The 18,795-nt window shown below is 42.4% G+C and overlaps 1 protein-coding gene across 17 annotated transcripts in view; it reads left to right on the top strand.

The window, feature by feature from the left end:
• The window catches only part of ARVCF (ARVCF delta catenin family member), a 444,623-nt gene that overhangs the window by 199,513 nt on the left and 226,315 nt on the right, over positions 1 to 18,795 (top strand). Inside the window, exon 1 of one of the 17 annotated variants that reach the window (XM_090062547.1) lies at positions 17,751 to 18,097. The exons of the other annotated variants lie outside the window; for them this stretch is intronic. Within the exon in view, the coding sequence (XP_089918673.1) occupies positions 18,077 to 18,097 (21 nt within the window). The 5' untranslated portion in view covers positions 17,751 to 18,076. Of the gene's footprint in view, positions 1 to 17,750; positions 18,098 to 18,795 lie in introns of those variants that run through there. 17 annotated transcript variants of the gene reach the window in all.

Genomic DNA, 18,795 nt, shown 5'->3' with positions numbered 1-18,795 from the left:
GATAGGTCTTTGATAATTAAGCCCCACATGGAGGTATTTACATTAATCTGTAAAGCTACAGTGTGTTTATACTATCACTGTGGTTTAAAACATGGGGCAAAATCAGAATGTCCTTACTGAGCCCAACTTCCACTTGAGGTCAACTGGAGTTTGACTGCATAGGAGTGGTATGAAAAATCAGGACTGCAGGGCCATTGCCTGCGAAAGGAGATCTTTAAGGTTTGACTCAGAGTGTTTACCCAGTTGAGGAATTCTCCATTATTGTTACATAATTTGAACTTGTGTGGGTTTTTATGATTTCCAGATGTAGTGTTGCCTTGTTCATGCTCCTTAACTATCTAAATGTGTAAAGTGATAAGGTGCTTACTTTTCAAATGTATTTTTTAAACCAGCAAATTACTCCAAAACCTGAGGTGAGTAATGCAGTAGCAACAAGTTGCATTTTGAAGGTTCTGTTCCATTATAGGACTTTTGTTTTTTAGTTCACAGATATACTATTATGGATTTTAGAGGTTGCCTTCCGACCATACCAGTTTCCTGCATTGATCCATACATAGGCAGAGCTCTTATTATGTCAAAAATACTTTATTCCAGTTTCTTCTTGACGGACAGCATTTCATGGAAGTTGCCCAAGTCAGAGTTCTCTTTGGGTCTTACAAATTCTCTGGGTAAACTTGAGGGAAGTTTCTTGTGGGAAATACGTAAAAGCAACTTTCATATTACTCTGTGAAGCTTCAATGTAATCATCTTTGCCATTGGTGTTTGAATCTGGGAACTTCAGCAGGAAAGAACTTGGGCTGAAGGAGTAATATAGGTAGCTGGTAGCAGTTGTGGGTTGTTTTCCAGTGGATTACCTAGTAGAGGGGGTGTGTGGTGCCACATACATTTTACAAGCAAAGGATAAACACATCTTCCCTTTTTTTTTCTCAGCAACTATGTGACAGGTGCCAGATTAATAACTCTCAAATGAAATTATTCATAGATCAGATAAAGTATGAGCTCTTCTACAGGACTGTGGCTCAAGTCCTAATCAACCCCTATTAACATTAATAGAAGGATTGAAGTTATCAGGTCCTCAATTACCATTCTGATGGAGCCACGGCTGAAAGTGGATACCGGAGCCATTGAGGTACTAGACAAGAAATGTTTCTGTTTGTAAACTACTGGTGTTCATATTTTTGAGCTAGTTTGCCATTGCAATAAACCTGTTAAGGAGCTAAAAATGCTGGGTTAGTACTTGCGTGTGTCTTGCATAGACTATATTGTGATTCTAGATACAGCAGCTTTCACATGTATATCATGCCTTTCATTAGGAAGGATACACAAAGCAAATTAGGGCTTTGTTGCATGTTCATTTCAGGTGTCTCTTGGAGCTCTTAACCCCTTGATTGCCTAAATGGTGCGTAAAATTATTTTTAAGCACCCTTTAGGCAGCTTAAAGTTACACCACTCTGGGACAGGTTTATCTGTGATATATGTTACTTAGCTTTTAATGTGTGTCCACTCTAAGCTACATGTTAGTATAACACCCCACCTGACCTCCCCGTGCTGGTTCGGATTGGAGCGGTTGTCTTCTTTCCTGCCCCCCTGGATTGGACTTTCATCCCTTACTGCCTCCCTTTCCCCACCAGCCCAGACGGAGCCTGCTGTTCCCCACCAGCCTGTATTGGCCTGCTGCCCCTCTGGACCCCCAGATCAGGCCTGTCATTCCCCACCCCCCAAGTACCCCAGATCCCTGCTCCCCACCCCCCAGCAGCTGTGGCTCAGTGCTGGGAGCAGGTGCGCAGGCAGGTTCCCCTTCCCTGTCTGCTCCTCTGGATCAGCACTGGCAGCCACAAGTAAGCTGGGAGACATGATGGCATGGGTGAGCCATGAGGTCTAGGGGGGCAGGGAGCTCTGGGGGTGGGAGGGAAGAGCCCTGAAGGGCAGGGGGAACCTGGGGGGATGGAGTGGGGGTGGGGACAGGGGGAGCCTGGTATAGGAGAGGAGGGGGTAGGAGTCATCAAGGCCCCTGCTCTCCTGCACATATGACTGCTCCAAACTGGAGATAACATTAACACTGACCAGCGTTTGTGAGCTTAAAGTGTAATGTGTAACAAAGCCCTCTCGAGATATATATTACAGTATGTAGGGATCACTCATTTATCGCTGAAATGCACCATTTTCTGCGTATTATTCCATATGACGTAACTTACCTCTGTAGGTAATATAACAAAACTATCCAATTAGTAGCTTTTCCATTTGAGGCTACAAAGAGAATTATATATAGAATCTAATTATCTGAGCTGGAATTTGGGCAAGGAACCAAGGTTAACGCTTTTGCTCTTATAGCACGTGCCATACGATCTTTAATGACCCTTGTGACCAGGGCTTCAGTTTTACATCTTGTCTGACTGTCAAGAGCAGAATTTCGCAAAGTGACTTGTCAGCGCTGTGTGCGCAGCCATGGCTTTGCTGTATGCTCACAGAGTCACTCTTGGCTTTTCCTTGTAATACCCCTTTCCCAAGCTTCTTACAGATGTCACTCTGAGCTTAATATTCTTTTTTTAACCCCCCCGCCCCCAAATGTTTTTAAGGGGTAAAAGAGGACAGAGGCAACGTGCCAGAAGTGTAATAGTTTCCTGAAGCCCTCAAAAGACAAAATCAAGGTCTTATGCAAATATTATTTCTAATTCATTCTGGATTCTTTGCCAGCTGCTCTCTTTTTTATTTTTATGCCAACATTAAGCTCCTTCCTTAACTCAACAGTATCTTCTCGTTCTGGCTGCTAGCAGCACAGCTAGCCACTTCCCTCATTTTGCTAAATGGAAAAATAATCTTATTTCATCCTGTCTGTTCAGTGTGAATTCAGAATGTGCAAACAGCACATGAGATTTGTGTTCCATTTGTCTGTCTTTGCTCTGTGTGTTTTCAGGCATTATTTAGCAATGAATCATGGGATATTCTCTCTCGGCCACCACCAGGAAATGTCAGATCAGCTAATGACATCAGGGATGTGATCCAATTTCAAAAAGGATTTTTACCCAGAAGTAGATACTTAAATGGAGAAAACATGAAGGGTGGTGGCTTTTCTGAAAGCCTTTTAAACATGTTTTGATGTCTAGAGAAAGCATCTTTCCACCTCCTCCACTCTCAGTAACACATTTAAATGTTTATTTTAATGCAAACAGGAAAGGGCTAGGATGATGCCCAATGCCTCTTTGTCCAGAGGACTGAAATCGGAGGCTCGTACCATCGAGAGGAAGATCTGCTTAAAAATTGCTACACTTTGAATACCTGAAGCTTGCCAAGTACAGGCAACCCCTGCTTAATGCTCTTAATTGGTTCCTGAAAAACCGAGTGTTAAGCAGAATAGGGTTAAGCAAAATAATTTTTTTTGACGAACCAAGATGGCAACACAAATAAACTGGTGCTAAATTGCGCAACGAGGCTGTGTGCCACCAATGCTCTGTGGCACTAGTGTATACTCCCTGCTGCCTGCTGTACGTTGCCCGTGAGTGTTATAACAAAACTTGCTGAGCGCTAAGTGGCATTGGGTATCAATGTAAAATGAGCGTTATAGCGAAATAGCGCTAAGCAAAACAGCGGTAAGTGGGGATTGCCTGTATTAGTTAACTCCCTTTGACTTTAGTGTGAGTTTAGCCTGATAAAAACAAGTGGTGCCATGCTTGCATAGTCCTTTACTGTAAATAGCAAGCTTGCCAAAGCTCCTGGGTGTGGAGAGGCTATGGACCCTACCTTTACTTCTTTGGTGTTGGATGTTTACTTCCAAGTAGACAGCTAGCTCAGGGCAGTGCAGTTTCTGGAGGACAGAGATAATGTGTACCAGGTGGTTAACGAGGTTGAACAAATGGTTAAATCCATTTAGTTCAGTGTGTAGCTTCCAGATGGTCTCCAGAGGTGTCTGAGGAGAGTGCATTGAAGTTATCCAAGTCTGTAAAGGGGGAAGATTACATTGTTGAGGTCCAGTTCCAAAATAAATGCTCCAAATCCCTACATAAATACAATTTGAAAACAAGCCTGGGTAGGCCACCAAAAGGGTGATGGTTGTCAAGAGAAGTCACACAAGAGTATCACATGACACGGAGCCACTCGGACCCAAAGTGGATGTGTAGCAAAAGCAGGGGGGGAGGTGGAAACCTTTCCTGGCTTACAACATTTAAAAAAAATAAAGATTAAATATTTTGTAGCTTAACAGCTTTCATTCTGTTGGTGGAAATCCTATTGGGAGGATCTGGGCATCTCACAATGCCAAATTTACATCTATCCCACAATGCATTGGCTTGAAAGGTGCTGGACGGGGTAGTGGGATGCCTTCCTAAGGTGTGCTTCACATCCGTCAGGCACAGCTGCTTATGGTGGGGATGTGTGGAGCTAGCAGAAGCATGGTGATATGTATACCATTTGGTGGCTTGGAAACGGTGGTTGGTGTATGCTGACAAAACTTGTCAATAGATCTTTCTAGCACAGACAGGACCTTTGTTGTTTGAGGTCCCAAGCTGTTGGACTGCCAGCAGTGTACATGGCGTTGGCCATTTTATCATTTCACCAGTGGAGGTATAGTACAATAAACTTTGAAATATGTCACTTTTGAAGCCTATGAATAATGTTTTTCCCCCCACAAATGTTAAAGGTTCCAACAGTTTCTTGGGGTTCATGGGGTTTCTTTTTTCTATAAGCTTGATAAACCATCATACCCATCATGTGTGAGAGATCTTGTTTAATCTGCCCAGTTTTATTTCACTTTGGTCCAAATCAAACTTCAACTTAATTCCTACTGATGTGGAGAAATAAGATGGGGGATGGGGGGAAGATATGAAAATGTACATGAGTAGGATCTGGACTGCAGTACCCTGAACGACAATGTTATCATTGGATGACCAGCTATTCATAACACAGCATTTTTTAATTATTAAAGAATATTTTTTTATTAAAACATCTCATACATGTGATACTTATTAAAATAAAGGGGCAGATCCTTAGCTGATTTAAGTTGGCATCTTTCCATGGACTTCATTGGAGCTATGTCAATCAACTCACATCAGGTAGAGTTCTGACCAAAAATGTTCACGTTCAAACACATTTGCCTCTGTCAGTACACATAGACAACTTTTTCATGCTAACGGTGGAGAATTAAAATATTAATTTGACTAGCCTACCACATTAATAAAAAACATGCAACAATACTTTAATCTCCAAAAAATTTGCAGCATTTTATGAGAATTTCGGTCTTCCCCTTCCCTTGAAAGGTCAGCAGGTATTATTGCTATTTTATGGGATAGAAAGTAGAAACAAAGCAGCTATGTGACACGAAGGTGTTGCGCAGAATTAGGTACGTTCCAGATCTTTAACTTCTGGTCCTGTGCCTTACCTACAAGACTTCCTCTCTGGCATTTCAAATTGTGGTAGTTAAAAGGAAGTATAACAATACGCAACATTTTTTATAGTTATCTCTTGGATAAAAAGGTTTGCTGGATTTCGTGTGTTTGACCTTTATTGCCTGGTCTTTTAATTTTTATTTGGTGGCTTCTCTAGCCCAACTAGAACTTAGGAGTCTTCTTTAACAGTTGTCTAAATAGACACTACCAGACAGCTGAAATCAAAATAGAGTTTTGTATGTGCACGCGTGCATAGACTCGCTCTCACACACACACATACATACACACCTTCACTAACACTGATATTAACAGGAATTTCTCATTGATTGTTAACTCTGTATCCATATTTTCCATCCTTCTGTTAACAGACAGTGTTGTTGAAGGGAGCTTTTTGCATCTTCTCTTTGCTTAATAGGGTATTTTACATAATGAATGAGATGGTTGGAAGGGACCTGGTGAGGTCATCTAGTCTAACTCTGTTCCTAAACCAGCTTGTTCCACATTGTCCTTATATTCATACTGTTAGGAAGTTTTTCCTCATATCTGTTCCATGTGAATAGTCATTCCTATGTGGAAAGAAAAACTGGGTTTGATATTATCCTCACAGCACAGAATTGGCCGGGGGGCATCCAAAGGGGTATAGTTTTACCCTGCTTCAGCTGTGCTATACCTGCGCAGTGAGCTTATCATCAGGAGCTGCTGCTTTGGCATAGCTCCAGGACCCCAGGCGTGAACTAGGGCTGTGCAAAATGGCACCGTTCTGTTTCAACTTGTGTTTTTACATTTCGACAGAATACTGTTTCGTTTCAATTCAAAACTGCTGTTCCGTTTCGTTTTGTCAAAACAGTTTTGCTGTTTCAGTGCTGTTTCAACATTTCACCCGTAGGCTATAATGGGGAAGCTTGAAACAGCTTATAACTTTTGTCATTTCTGGCCTGATTTGGATGAAACTTGAATGTTGGCCCCTTCTGAGGGCATGAAGCCTGGCAAGTTTCAAGGAGATAGGTGCAGGGGTTTTGGGGAAACTGCACCTCAAAGTCGTGGTGGCAAAACTCATGTCACGTGTATGTGTTAAGCCACAGCAGGATCAATACTGCAGGGGTGTTAGCCCCTGCTGGGGCCACAAAGCCTGCCAAGTTTCAAGGAGATAGGTGCAGGGGTTGGGGGGAAACTGCACCTCAAGCTGCGGACAAGCAAAACTCATGAGTGACACCGTGTGTGTTAAGGCACAGCAGGGTGAAAGCTGCAGGCCTGCTAGCCCCTGCTGAGGCCACGGAGTCTGTCAAGGAGGTCGGTGCAGGGGAAGTCTGGGTTCTGGGGCGGGAAGTCTGGGTTCTGGGGCCCTGTACCTCTGGCTGCTGACAGGCAAAACTCGTGACATGGGTAGGTGACACCGTGTGTGTGTTACGGTGCGCTCTTACTCAACTGACACCAAGGCAGAAAGCAGGGCAGTTCAAATAATGCTGCCTTTTATGCAGTTTTTCCATCCCTTCCCCAAAGTGCTGGGATTGGAAGGGACCTCAGGGAAGGATGACAGTTACTGGCCAGCTACACAGTCAATAATGAGAGCACTCCTTCCCCTGTCTCCCTCTCACTACTTTAGTTTCTGTTTCTCTGCAGGCAAGCCCAGCTTGAGCATCAAAACTCAAAACGTTTTGAAAATCTTGAAGCATTTTGACTTGCCTCGTTTTGTTTTGAGGCTGTCTTGAAGCTCTCTGTTTTGTTTTGATTTTGCTGTTTTGAGCTTGAATTGAGTCAAAACAGCATTGAAACAAAACTGCCAGCGAAATTTCGCACAGGCCAAGTGAATGCCATTACCGATTGCCCTGTTTTTCCCTGGCCAGTGCTCCTTCCTTCTGCATCACTTCAGGGAATTAGCATAATCTGTTAGAAGGCCTTTGCAGTGATTTCTGTCTTTTCTGTGTGTAACCTGGGAACACCCAAGGATGTTCCTGTCTTCAGTTGGAAGGGATAGATGAGGCAGGCGACAGTGCTGTGAGAGGAACACCAGTGATTTGAACGCGGGTCCCTCTTTCCTCTATAGAGTCAACTCCATGCCAGTGTTCTTAACTATTTACAGTTTATTGGATTATATTTCTTATTCTGTGTATACATAGGTAAATAGTCTAATAGGTAACAAAAGAAAACTTTCCAAAAATATTCTTAGCAATATCTTTTAACAACACCAAAGACTAATTAGCTCTGCAGTAAAGTGTCACTGTCTACATGTGCACTGGTATTAGGCTGCAGCAAACTAATTAACTCTGCCATGAGATAGTACTGTCAGGGACAGTACTATCTTATGGCGGGGTCAATTACTGTGCTGAGACGCACATGTAGACAGTGACCGGGCAAGGGCCAGACTCCTGCCTGCTGCCTAGCCACACAGCTCCACAGGGTCAGTACCCACATGCCCCAGCCAGCCCTGACACTGCCACCCAGAGCTCAGAGCTGAAACCCCATACCTCCTGCAAGCCCAAGACTGCTCCATCCAAGCTCAAATTGCTGTTGTCCGAGGCGCACATGTAGATGCTGTGCCCAGGAGCAGTTTACTCCAGCTCGACGTGCTCCAGAGTTGACTGGTTTGCCTTAATTTCACATATAGATGCACCCTGTGTGTGTGCAGGTGGGTGTAGTGAGGAGCAGGGGCAATGAGCTACGTTGTCAACATAGTGTTTTTGGTTTCATGGTTTCACAGTGTGAATCTTGCTGTGTTGGGAAATTAATCCTCATGTGCCATTTGAACAATATTGCCTTAATTAGCCATATGGGGTGATGTAACATTTCCAACTGTAATTATATCTGTTTTTTCTTCCTGCATTTAGCTATGTAGGGCCTGATCATACATAGCAAAGGGTGAGGTGAATGTCTGTCTCGTAAAACCAGCACCTCTGAATGGCTGTGAGAATATGGTTGCTCATATTGCATGTCTTTGCAGTGTGGGGCAAGATTAAGTGTCCTGTTTGTACCTTTTGTTATGCAACGCGTAGTAATTTTGCTCTCTTAGAAGTGACTAATTGAATGGAGGATTTCTCTGCAGCAGGGTTTGTGATTATCCCATTTATAAAGGATTATTAAAGAGTCACTGAGGTCTAGGATATTTTAATACTAATTTAACTTTTACTTCAGGGTATCAATTTTTTGCTCTTTTTTTTCTTAATTCTTAAATGGCTAAACCATTATAGCCTCTAGTGGGCATGCAGTTACATTGGTCTGAAGGGCTATTATGCTAGTATCACTATGTCTACATTGGGCATTTGTAATGCTCTTGTTATACTGGTTTCATAGTGGTATAGTACAAAAATGCTGGGTAGACCAGATTGTTATTAAACTAGACAAGCTTAATGTCCTACCTTCCCATGCTGCCCCCCACTCCTCTCCCTCCCCCTGCAAATTCCCAAGCTCAACTGCTTTGTCTCTAGAATGAGGCTCTATTGGCATTTCAGTTAGGCTTGCCGTGTAACCCAGGAGTCAACGTGATTTCAGACTGCTGAATCTTGCCCTCCTATGCCTTAAAACAGGTGGTAACATTTTTTATTATTTTCCTCAGCATAGGCATGCTCTTAAATTGAGTCTTACATAAAATCAGTAAACGGTTTAAATGTTTGCTCTGCTTTCCCTCAAACTTAACCAAGACATTAGGGAGAAGTAGGAGTTGACATGAAGGTGAGGGAGGAATTAAGAGCCTTGAGAGAGATCCCAAACTGGCTCTGTTTGTGAAGACAACTTGAAAGAACCTCTTGAAATGCCATTAATCAACCAAGTTAACAATAACACCCAATTCATTCTTTTTCTACTGTGCAGACGTGCTTCTAGTTGCTCAAGCGAAACCACCCTGTGGAAAGCAAGCTACAGAACATTTTGTGTTTAAGATTCTGATCACTTGTTTCTCTGGAGCATATGGTTTGGTTTGCAGTGGAAACAGCAGACCAGTTAAAAATTAACAGTGGATTCCTCCCTACACCCCGCTACTCCCTTTTTTTTGATAAGGAGGTTTGCTGTATGATGTATTCTTCTGTGTTGCATATTAATTCTGAGCTATCTTTGGTTTCTGCCAAAAGTGACACTCCTTTTTTGTGAAGTGAGGTTCAGGTTCAAGTGAAAGATAAACTGAAAAGTACAGCAGAGCACACAGCAGGAATGCAAAAATACAGGGCAAAATCAATGCAGATGTTTATTGAGAAAGTGCCACCAAGTCCAGCTTTTAACTTGTATCCTGGGATTTATATTACCAGTACCTCTGTGTGTGACTGTGCCCTGTCTAAGAGCAGAGGGCAGACATCTGGTTCCAGCTCTACTCTCAAGCTGGTGTAAGGGGAGGCTAGTTCAGTTGCAATTAATGAAGTTTTACCTGTGCAAAATCAATGACAGCAGAATCAGGCCTATTTGTGTTGGTGTCCCAAAGAGAGTTCTTGATAGATTTGGGCAACTAATGGATGTATTTTTTGTATTTACTTCTAAATTACAGAGATTAATCGATTTCTTTGATCAACTTACTGAAATGTATCCAAGATTCTCTGCCAAAAACTAAAAATATAGGGTTTTAGAATTCGATGGTAGTTTTGGGATTATCTCTAGTGCCTTGATATTACAGTGACAGGTTTATTAGAAATGCGCGCGCGCGCGCGCACACACACACACACACACACACACACTTACAGCTAGCATGCTTGTGTCAAAATACTATACTGAGGCTTTTTTTGAGTACACAAGTCTCCTGCTTCTCTTATTCGTCTTTCCATTCCTCTACTCCAGCTCTTCTGCAGGGGCAAACAGTTCCCTTTTTGCCTGGTTTGTCAAGTTTAATTAGCTACAGTCTATGGTGCCCTGCGGTTGTAGAGTCTTTTTTTTTTCTTGTGAGTAATGTTTGTGCCCACATTAGTAGATTGACAGCACCTTCCTTGCAGGTAAGCTCAGTGCAGGCAAGAACAGTGTTGCTTTCCAACTAATCTATACTTTCGTAGTTCTGTTTCTCAGCTTCAGTGCCATAACCCCCTGTCTTATAATGGGTTAAGGGGAATTTAATCCACACTGATTGCATCATTGCAGATATTGAGCTGACTTAAAGGTGCTAGAATTTTTCCAGTTTGGATTTAGTTTTATTAAGAATTTGGCTGAGACCCTCAATATGTAGGGCCCAATCATAGCAGTGTAATGAACAGGAGTCCCATTGACTTTCTGGGAAAGACCTGAATCAGATTTTGATCTGCTCCTGCATGGGTATACAAGACACTCCCATTCCGTGCTTCATTGCTGGGACTGGCCAAAATTTAAACAGGAATCGTAGCATCTTCTTACTCCTATGGCAGCAAAGATGGTAAGCATCTGAAGTGAGGTGAGAACAGCATAGGGCCAAAGTCAGTGCCCCACGTATGCTGCTGTGCAATATTTGGAAGGCCCTGAAAGGAATGGTGGCTGCGTGAGCTGCTGTTCCTCCTAGAGGCTTTAGAGGTTACATGGTTACATGGGTGTTAGGCAGAATATAGCCCCACACGATTAGACAGCAGGTTTCAGGAAAGACCTCAGATGGTCAAAGTACATATCCAAAAAGTGAGTAGGAATACTATTACTTGAGTTCAGTAGTAGCTGGATTTAAAGTGGATCTATTGATATGGGGTTTAAAGTGCCTTTTGTCAGGGACTTAACATTGTGTGAACACTCCTAACTTCTGCTGTGCCAGCACGTAGCAGACTCAAGTCAAGACCTTGTGCATTACCTGCAGAGAACTGCTTCTGATGAGAGTGCTAGCACAGCCTACACTGAATCTAGTTGCTCCAAGCTACCTAATTTTAATATCCTTATGGAGGAATTCTGTCAAACCCAAAAAGTTAGTAAGTCAATGCCTGAAAAATTGGCCTTTGTTTTAGAGACGGATAAGAATTATTTTAATTCCTCTAACATAATTTAGTTCTGTAAGGACACACGCTACATAGTGTTTTCAGAGCACGTTCTAAATATGGGTGGTGGTATTTTAGCTATGTAGGCGCTGCAGATAGTTGAAAATATTCTTATGTTAGCATGAAGACTCTTGTTGCTGTGGAATACCTTGCTGTTCTTTCCATAGCTAGCAGCACCTGACTATCATGTATGAATAAATCTCTTAAGTATGTACTGTATAACATTATACAGTAGCTGCAAAATTCCAAAGTGCCATCTAATGTTTGTCAGCAGAACAGCAGCTTCTTGCACTGACAATTATAATGGTGCAAACCCATGAGTGTATTCTTCTCCTACTCTTCATGTATATCTTTGGTTGCTTAATTTGACTTCACTGTTGCAAATTCTCAATTTTTAAAGTGAATCTTTGTTGAAGGAGGTTTGGAAACCAAATAGAGGTGAGCTGTTTTCTTAATTTTGTTCCAAAAACCTTTGGGAGTGAGCCTGTTTTTTAGTCAAAACTGTTTAAACTTTTCTAAAATGGAAATGCTCCCATTTGGTACAGTTTTGCAGTTTGGAAGCTCAGAACTGAATAGTGAATTTGCTTTCTAAATGAAAAAAAAAGGAGTTTGAAACTGAAGTTTAGGATTACAGCTGATGCTGTTGAATTATTGACTCTTTCTGATTGAATGAATTCATCAGAGTTGGTAAACTCCCATTGCTTTGACTGCAAACAGAATGGACCAGTATAGCCATCAGCAGGCTCCTTTGGCTGAGAGCCAAGTGTAATTATGGCCTTTATTTTAAAATAAATGTCACAGTTTATTTGTGGTATAAGAAGCATCTTCCCTTTCAAACTACCAAATTGTAGGGATGAACAAAATGGTCTTAACTACAGCTGTGGTGATGGGGAATGTTACAGGATACATTTTAGGAAGCAAACTTATGGTGAAGATGTCTTGTTAGCCACAGACATATGGTTGTGGGTTTTTTTAGGACCCTGTAGTTATAGTTAATAACTGTACTTTCCCTGCTTCCAAACTTGAAGGTGGATTTCTGTAAGTTCTTCTCTTCTTTTGGCAACCTTATTTCATGTGTGAGCATCTAGGCTAGGGACAGAAGTTACTCTAAACTGGTATAAGTGAGTTGGAAACCAGTTCAAATCTATAACACAACGGAAGCTCAGTGCACATAACCACTTTCAAAATGGCAGAAACTTGTTTAAGATAAACCTGGAAGGATGTAGTATCAGACTTAAATGATTCAAGTTAAATTGATTTATTGAACTTCTGCCCCAGATCCCCTCCAGAGTCAAGTTAACTCCCAGTCCCACCCTTCCAGGATGCTTTGCACCTCCTTCACAAATCCCGCTTTGCAGGGTGGGCAGGCAAGCCTTGGCCCATGCTTTCTGCTCCAGTTGAGCAAGGAGGTGTGCTCTAGTACCCCTCAGCTTCTGGCCTGGTCCACTACAGGCATATAACTGCATTTCTGGAATCAAAAGTGAATGTCTGTTCACTTGCTTAATGGATCAGTCTACGCAGCTTAGACTAACCTGCAAAGATTGAATCAATTCAGCCTCAGGCTTTTTGACTGTCTGTACTTAGCCTTAAAGCACAGTAATTTTGCCTGGGCCTAAAAACAGCATACAAGAAGACCTATGGCCTTCATACAAGAAACCTTGACCAACCATCATTTTAAAAAAATGTAAGATGGTTTCAAGTACTGTTTTGAGGGAGGGGATAATGTTTTTATATAAAATGAAAAAGAATAACTGCTAGATTAGGAAGCACTAACTCTCCTAATGGCCTTTGGCATTTTGAAAATGAAAGAAACAAACCAGCCACCCTCTTCCAATGAACCTTTGAATTCTGACAAATTAAAGATGTCCTACCACAGACATAGCACGTAGATAGTGCCCTACACAAATTAACCCCAATAATTTGCTCCCAAAATAGCATGCGAGGAAATCATTTAGAAGCTCATTTCCTTGACTGGAATTTAGTGGGCAATTTAAATAGAAATATTAGCATGCACGTCTGTCTCTGAACATTACAGAATATAATGCACAAAACCTATCCCACATAATGAAAAAGGAGTTTTCTTCCTTTTTGTAGTATCCAGTTACTGCTCAGAAAAATATCAACATAGTACTTGTCACAAAAATCAATTGAGAATACAGAAGGATCTTTAGCCAGTTCTTAATGGCAAACCACATGCTTGGCCTTTGGCCTGGAAGGGAGGGTATACACTTATAACCACCTGCTCAAAAGATACTGAATAATGTACAGATTACAACTCTCTGCAAATTATTTGGAAAAGTATAAAAAAAATGCAAAAAAGTCAAAATGACCAGTTCTTGGTATTTTTCTTATACATCTGTCTCTTTGTTTATTTCCTTTTCTTCATGACTGCAGTGTGACAGTTGAGGTGACATTCCTAATCTTAACCTAGACTTGCTTTACTCTATCATTTTGTCTTGTTGCTCTATTAATTTGTTTACTTAAGACAAAGGGTTGGGTCATGTGATCTGCCTGTTGAATTGCATGATGATGTAGTGCTCTCCCCATCTATGTGAAGCTGCTAGGAAGGAACGTGGGTCAACATGCATTCAGCTATCAGCAGTGTGCAATGACATGTACCTTCATATGTCCTTGAACTCTAATGCTGTCATGGCTGTTATTCAGCTCTCCTGATGTCATGTTAAAAATGTGGTGGAGTTAATGGAAGGCAGAAGCAGACAAGACAGGAACTGTGTCAGTCAGCGGAGGGATCACAACTGAGTTTCCAGTTGTCATAATGTTTCTATCTATTGGACTGGACGAAAAGGTGCAGGAGGCCACTCCCTGTCCAGTGTTCTTCCATATTTTACAATATTTTACAGTCTCTGCTCTCTCCTGTGCCTGATGAAGGCTGAGTGTGCCTGAACGTGCAATTAAATAAAATAATTTGTTTGCAAATATCTAGTTAGTCTCATAAAAGATATCACCTCTTCCACGAGTTTTGATTCCTCTTCCATATTGGCACTTTTGTCTTCAGTCTTGTGGTCCTTCTGGCCCTCTTCTTAACATTGGGTTCACAAATAGCAGTGACAGGTAAAAACAATATCCACCTATTGTGGGCCAGGAGGTTGCAACTGTTCTTGACTAAAGCTGATGTAGACTTGATTCTTACTTATTTCTGACTTCTTTGCTTGACTGTCACAATGCCCTGTAGGTGGGCATGAATGTGACAAGAGGCTCCAAACCAGGGTGAAGAGTGTATTAAAAATATCTTAATGGCTTTGTCCCACTACAGTACTACATACTCCTTGGAACAGAAGCTTGTATTCTGAAGCTTGTGTCATTCTTAAAGCACATTTGGAAATGTGTATTAAATAGAATAAAGGGAAGGGGTTTATCCACAACACTGAAGTAATACAAATAGCCTGGCTAGTAGTCAGTACTATGATGGGGAATCACAATGCTTCTGACTGTATGGAAAACCGGTTTTCTGACCCTCTGTGGGAGCTCTTGCTCTGCTGGGTTTATGGAAGCTACATGTCACTGAAGCCATATGTTATGTCTCCAGGCAGGGTTGTAAACCATTTCATTTTTACTGCCCTCCTGAGCAGATCAATCCGTAGAGCTGTAATGGTGATGGGGAATGATTTTTTTTTCGGGAGTAGTGCAATGAAATAAAAGAAGAAAACTTGGGCCAAACACTAGAAAAAATATTCTGCTTGTGTGAGCTGGGGTTGTGATGAAACAAGTCTGGAAAAAGAACTAAATAAATGTTACTATACTCTGAGAAAATCCAGTATGGGTTTCTAGGGGACTGAACTTGTATCTCCTATTTCTTGGCCTCTAATTTGAAGAAGAGAACCCCCCCCCCCCACAAACTTGTCATTCTGGCTGTACAGTTGGAAGAAATGTATCACATTAAATAAAAAAAATAACATGAGGCAAAATGTAGAAAGAATCAGGGTGAACAACAATGAAACAGATGAATGAATGAAACAGATGAGCTAGAGTCAATACTTGCATGGCAAAGGAAGGGCAGCCAGCTGCCAAAACCTGAAGTTCAGCAAATTCTATAAGGACCTAATCCTTCAAACACTTATTCACTCAGGTTGTTCCATTGTTTTCAGCATCAGACTCAGGACTGCCAATCCCCCAAGCATTCAAAAATTCTGAGTCAGGCCTTGAAAGCATCACAGATGGCTTAAGATTCATAGGACCTGAAATATAGTTTGCACAGGAAGAATTCACAGGAAGATGCAGTATTCTTTTTGCCTTGCCATGATCACCAGCTGCCTGTCATCTAGACCTACTCCACATTAGATGAACTGTGAACAGTTTTATGCCTATTGGAGGAAATCCTTCAGGTGGATATCTCCCATTGCTGTCGACCAGAGGGGCCTTGAGCAGTTAAGAGTGAATGTAACGTAGTTCTGTTTAGTTCTCTGTGTTCTCAAATGCAAAGTTTCATGGGGCTGATGTCCAGCTGGACTTCTCACTGTTTGATCCCAGTAGGGTAAAGTGAAATTAAACTTAAATAGACCTCCTTCCTGTTCTTACACATTACTAAAGGAGATGGCTTCTCATTTTTTGTTAAAATTGACGGTAATTATCCTGTTAGTAATACTGACACTGGAAGAAGTTTCGAGAAAGGCAAGTGAGCCTGAGTTAGGTGGGGAACTGTGGGATACAAGGAGCAAGCTCACTGTATGAAAACATCTGCTCTGAAAATGAAAGAATATTTAACTGTGACCTTATTTCCTGACTGTGTTTGGTAGCTGGCTGTAGACTGCTCTCAACTATCCCTATTTTCCATGGACAGTCTCTAATTTGGGTCTTGGTGTCTCAGCAGCACAGCTAGCTGTCAGTCCCTAATTACCAGTGTTCAGCCACTGGCTCTTGGCTCTTTATTTACTGCTTTGGTTTGCTGCAGGAAGCTAGCATGAAAGAGAAGAAAAAATATCCTCAACCCATTGGCTAGTCATTGAGAGCAATGTCAGTTATTTAGTGCTGGAGGCAGGCCTTAGTTGGCTGACTCTCAGATCCTGCTGACTGCGTCTATCTGAAAGGCAGTGTTTCAGTGTTAAGAGTGCCAGTGAAATGTCCTCTCCTACCCCTGTTTTGGGTCAGCAGGTGAATGGCGGTCACCTAGTGAAGGTGGGTTTCTGAGAAGGGGGCCTCCTCAGGAGAATTAATGTATAATATACCTTAAGTATACTTACAGTGTATTGATATGCATCTCTGCTGCAGTTTTTGCAAAAAGCAGGGGAGCTTGAGGGGGTCAGAGCTTAGACTTATCATGGAGAGCACTTTTTCTTTACGATAACTGAGCTGAGCAGCTAAGCAGATGAGGTGTTTGTTAGAAGGTAGGTATGAAAGTTAGAGCACCTCCAGCTTCTTTACATTAAAATGGATATCAGAATTAATGAAATATCCAGCTGTGAAGTCTGCATTATTCATGTTTTATTAAGAAAACTAGAGCCCAAAGCAGAAGCAAGTGTTCTTTTGCTGATGGGTAAACTATCAGGAAAGAAAAATGTAAACCATCACCATTATGATTATTTTTTCCAAACAGGTGCATTTGTGTGTATTATGGGAGTGCCTGATAAAGTGTTTGCAGTGTGCATGTGCAGGTTAAATAGTTTCTAAAAATGTGGGCAATATGATTTGGAAATGTAAATCCTGATTCTTCTGTGCTGGTGATCTAAAAGAGGAGGTGATTATCATCAAAAGTGAATGTTCTTTCTTTTCTGCTAGTGCATGGCACCTGGCTGGTTTTTATTCACTGTCCAAAGCAAGCTAGATGCGAAAAGTAACCAGGCAGGAGGAGGATTTTCCTCCTGGAGTTTAAAAACGTATTATGGCTCCTCAGGTTAAAGAATGATACTCGGGAGGAATTTCTGCTCAAGTGAATGTTATTGGAAATCTTGTTGACTTAATGGTCAACTTTCTACCTGGGCACTTGCCTGCTAGTGACAGGTAATAGGCTGTTGTACCTAACATGGAAAAGAGTCAAGTGTATGACCTTGCACCCCCAGATAGTGTTTACCCTGGCCCAGGGCTTCTGCTGGGGGGGGTCACTTATTTTCCCGTTTTTGCCACGGGTCGTTTCCACTAAAGACGGGGGGAACTTTAACTGTGGAAATATGGGGAGTGGTAGCACGCGCCAGGGCACTGGCCCAGGAGGTCTAAAAGCAGGTGCAGCACCTGGCAACTACCTCCAGCAAGAGAGACTGACTAGACTTCCAAGTTGGGAGGGTCTCCTCCTATTCCCCCCAGAGGGCAGCTAGCAGCAGGCAGGATCCCAGCAGCGAGGAGGAAGATCCTTTATCTGAAAGCTTGTGCCGCGGTGTTTCGCATGGGCTCCAGCCTGCGTCTCCCCCTCAGGCTGCTGCTGCTGCTGCTGCTGCTTACTGGGTGTGGCTACTGCCGCCTGGCTGGAGCCTCCAGCTGAGGCTGTCTGTCAGCTTCCGCCCCGGAGGGGACTGGGAGCAGTGGCACCGAGAGGCCAGGGTGGCTTTTAGCGGGGCAGCGGGAGAGGAAATAAGCCATGTGAAGAAGCCCCTCCTTTACTACCACCAGCAGTTCTTCCTCTGAGCTGCTTTGATTGTGATTTTTCTTCGCTGGATTGGTTCTTCCCTAGATCGACCCTGCAGAGAGGCGCTCAAACTGCAGTCGATCAGATTACAAAGAGAGATTCATTGAGGGTAGAGGCTTGGGAGGGCAAGGGAACCGGGCTGTCAAGCCGGAGACCTGGGTCCACGAAGAGCCTGCCCTAGGCTGGAGTTTGCCCAGTAGGGACTGTAAAACTGGCACCTTGCATAAATGCCTGCAGAACTCAAACAGGTTAGTGCAGAACTTGCGTGGCTCCCACCCGGCTCCCCTGTGGCTCTGCTTTGATTTATGCATGGCTGTGTTCAGTAGCTCTGCTGTTGTCTGTCTGGGGGAGAGGGACCAAGGTGATTTTTATCAAGAGGGCTGGGAGAGAAATCCAAGCTTCTCTTCTAGCAGACTCAGAGAGATTTGGCTTTTGTCTCCCTTGTATTAACTGCTGAGACCCTCAAGAAAAGCAAACTATTGTTTCCTTTGACCTTCCAGACCTGCTCGATAAATCCAGGGAACTCTTTAACAGTGAACAGCTAGAAATAGCCTCTTTTTTTTTTTTAAAAAAAAAAAAAAAGCTCTGCCATTGTGTTATTGTTAAATGTTCGTTCTCCATACAGCGTTCTGTTGCTTTCTCTTTTACTTGGCTGTTAAATATACAGGGGAAATGTTTAGAATGAAACCGTGAAGTTGATTGAAACAAGCCTCTTGTCCTTAATGTCAAAAACATTGGGCTGGTGTTAGGGCTCTGTGGAAAAACTAAGATATTCCTCCTTACCTTGGAGTGTCATTGGGAATTGTAGGGCAAAGCTTTTGCAGGCTAGGCATGAATAAATAGAGATCATATAGACTTCTGTAATTTATAGATGCTTTTCTTGTTAATCTTCAAGGCATCTTATAAGCCAGCAAGATAACTTGTAAATTCAGGTAGCTGCAGGGGG

The sequence above is a fragment of the Crocodylus siamensis genome, chromosome 9 (genome assembly GCF_052110815.1).
Source record: "Crocodylus siamensis isolate JL-2025a chromosome 9, ASM5211081v1, whole genome shotgun sequence".
NCBI classification, from domain to species: domain Eukaryota; kingdom Metazoa; phylum Chordata; order Crocodylia; family Crocodylidae; genus Crocodylus; species Crocodylus siamensis.
This window is presented reverse-complemented; position numbering and strand designations above follow the sequence as displayed.